General features: G+C 55.5%; 1 protein-coding gene across 1 annotated transcript; it reads right to left on the bottom strand.

The window, feature by feature from the left end:
• Positions 1 to 463: 463 nt before the first annotated feature.
• Positions 464 to 1,411, bottom strand: TACSTD2 (tumor associated calcium signal transducer 2). Its single transcript, XM_068960929.1, has one exon. The coding sequence runs from the start codon at positions 1,409 to 1,411 to the stop codon at positions 464 to 466; it is 948 nt and encodes a 315-aa protein (XP_068817030.1).
• Positions 1,412 to 3,340: the final 1,929 nt, after the last annotated feature.

Genomic DNA, 3,340 nt, shown 5'->3' with positions numbered 1-3,340 from the left:
ATGGGCCCAATTAGCTAACTCATCAGGAAGGCCACGAGACAAGTGGAGCTAATGAAATAACTTAAACCCAAGACAGCAGCTGTTTCCCAGCTAAAAGCGTTTAAGCCTTCAGCATGGATTTCCGCATTTGTAAACCAGGCTGGGTTGTCATACAGACACTTGATTCTTATACATAACCCTATACCAAACTTCCCTTAACTCTCGGAGTCAGGTTTCTGGTTGGACCGAAAGGGAAGGAATTTTAGAAATGCTTTCTTCAGGACAGAAGTCAGAAAGCGAGGTAACCCTGAGAACAGGATCTATTAAACATGGTGGCGGTGGGGGGAGGCAGGAATGTGAGACGAGAAATGTCTCCTGCGGGGGGCCAAGAATCAAGAAGGCTGACTGACTCACTTGGGTCTGGAACCTTGCTGAAATCCGATACCCTACCCTACCCCAGCCCCGCCGGTACCTACAAGGTCGGTTACTGTCTTATCTCCCCCAGTTCCTTGAGCTCCACCTTCTTGTACTTTCCTGACTTCCTCCGATTGGTGATCACCAGGACGGCCACGCCGGCGACCACCGCCACCACGACCACCACGATGACGGCGATGAGGCCGCTGGTGAGGCGCTTCATGGAGAACTGGGGGGGCTTCTCGTCCAGGTAGTAGACGAGCATCTGCTCCAGGACCAGGGGCTGTCCGCCCACGCGCAAGTTGAGGTCGCGGGGACCTAGGAACAGCGACTCGCCCTTGACGTCCCTCTCGAAGTAGTACGCGGCGTCGCCGATGTCCACCTCGCCGGCGACCTTCTGCGACGAGTTCTGGCGCAGCTCGATCTGGATGGTGGGGTGCTCGTAGTGCACAGCCCTCACGAACTTGGGCTGCAGCAGATAGCGCTGCTGGAAGAGCTGCCGCAGCTCGGCGTCCAGGTCCGAGTGGTTGAAGGCGGGGGCGTCCGGGCGGTGGCGCAGGTCAATAAGAATGTGGTAGGTGCGCACCACCTCGTCGCACTGCAGGCTCAGGTCGCCCTTGTCGGTGCGGCGCACGCCCACCGAGTTCACGCACCAGCACACCGACGTCTGGTTGCACTGGCGCGCCTTGAAGCGCCCCTGCTGGTCGCAGTCCGGGTCGTACAGGCCGTCGTTGTCCACGAGCGCGTGCTCGCTCGGCCGCACCAGCGCGCGGCCGCTGTGGGAGGCGCGCATGCGCGCCTTGAGCAGCAGGCACTTGGACGTGAGCGTGGAGCAGTTGACCGCCTGGTTCGAGCCGAGCACGCGGCACTGGCAGCGGCCGCTCGGGTCGCGCTCGTCGCACACGGTCATCTTGTTGGTGGGACACACGCACTGGTTCTGCGCGGCCGCGTGGCCGATCACCGCCGCCAGCATCAGGATCCACGGCGACGGCAGCGCGAGGCCCGGGCCCCGGGCCATGGTGGGGCGGAGGAGCGAGAACCCGGCGCGGGCTGGCGAGGACTGGAGACTCCGCAGGGCTCCGGCTCCGGCGTGTGCGAAGGTATCCAGGCGTCTGCCGCCCGCCGCTCCCTCCAGCTCTTATACTTCGCCAGACCTGCCGGGCTGGTTTGGCCGCCGACTCACCCGCTGGTATTTGGGTGATAGATACCCCGCCCGCCCCTTCCCGGGTTCTCGTCCCCTTCTCTCTGAAGGCTCAGCCGGCCCTGCGCCGCCCGCGATAGGATCAGCGAGGCGGAGGCTGTCCCGTCTCCTCTGGACCGAAAGCCTGGGAAAGGAAAACCGATACTCGGCTGAGGGCGGGGGGCGGAGTACCGCCCCCGGCCCGCGCGGCCCCACCCGAGAAGGGACCCGCCCTAGGCGCGCCCTCCAGCCGAGAACCTTGGGCGTCCAGGCCTCTCTCCCCGGCTGGAGTTCTCAGAAACTGTATTGAGAAGGATGGCGTGGGACTGTCAGATTTTGTTCCAGCCCTTGTCCCTCCTTTAAGTTCTTTCACTTCCTCACTTCTTTTCTCAGTCCCTAGCTTGCGTGCTAAATCGCTTCAGTCGCGTCCTGCTCTTTGCAACTCTCTAGACCGGAGCCCAACAGGCTCCTCTGTCCATGGGATTCTCCAGGCAAGAATACTGGAATGGGTTGCCATGCCCTCCTCCATGGGTTCTTCCCCACCGAGGGATCGAACCCCCTTAAGTCTTACAGTTCCCTTAATAGTTTGTAACCCACTCCAGTGTTCTTGCCTGGAGAATCCCAGGGACGGGGGAGCCTGGTACGCTGCCATTTATGGGGTCGCACAGAGTTGGACACGGCTGAAGTGACTTAGCAGCAGCATATAGTTTACAGTACACAAACATTATCTCATCCTCACGTCAGGTCCTGACAGGTATTCACTGTCTATCAGACCCATTCCATAGGTGGTGTAGGTGAGGCTTAGAGAATTTAAAGTCGCCGGGCCAACAGTTTCCTCATATTCCTTGGAGATTCCTTTGCAACTCTGCCTGGCTGTTCTGAGACCTTAAGTAAGTGCTTATGGAAATAGTGGTACCAAATCTGAAGGAAGGTTTAGAAACAGGTCTGTTACCTATCACAGTTAAAACCCAAGTGTCCTGGTGGCCAGGATATCAGAAGTTCTGTTAAACACTTTCCCCCCTTCTCCTTCAAACACCGCAAACTGGGAATATTTATGCACGTGGTCAATATAGGGAGATGAAAAGGAACACATTCTTTCAAAGAACCAGCAAGACTATAAGGAATTCGTTGTATAATTTGATTCTAAAAGAACAAATCATTGCTTTTCTTTCACTATGCCCCATGTAAGTAGCCGAACCACTGCAAATAATGAATGGAGCTTGTGAGAAATTACTTGTCTGCTTCTGTGTGGCTCCTGGGATGGGATGCAAGTGTTGCCATCTCTTTTTTGAATCACTGAGAAAGTTCAGGATTTCAAATCTGTGGTAAAATTAACAATCATTAGCAAGCTATAATTATTCCTGGCTCCTCCGGTCAGAGCACATTTTATATGCTCAGCATTTAAAGAACACCAACAGTGGTTCAGGGTGTTGTTTAACACATGAAAGCCAGTCAGGTTTCTACCCTATTAATTTTCTAGCAATTCCTGAGGCGGGTAGGTGGATATATATTATTCTGCCTTTACAGGCAGAGAAAGCAGAAACGTGGGGGTCAGTTTCTTACCCACAAGGAACTGGCATTCTGCTCTCTACTCCCACTGTCTCTGTTTAGGTTCTTGAACCAGGAGCCTCCTCAGTTTTCTCCTCCCCAACACGCAGTCCACCCTGAACACAAGAAGGCTTTCTACATCACAAATCTGTGACCATCTTCTCTCTGCTGAGAATCTTTCATGCACAGAGTGGGAGGTGCCCTTGGCTCTTAGGATGA

Source organism: Capricornis sumatraensis, chromosome 2 (genome assembly GCF_032405125.1).
Source record: "Capricornis sumatraensis isolate serow.1 chromosome 2, serow.2, whole genome shotgun sequence".
Taxonomy (NCBI): domain Eukaryota; kingdom Metazoa; phylum Chordata; class Mammalia; order Artiodactyla; family Bovidae; genus Capricornis; species Capricornis sumatraensis.
Note: the sequence above shows the minus strand (reverse complement) of the source record. Positions and strands in the feature narration are given on the sequence as shown.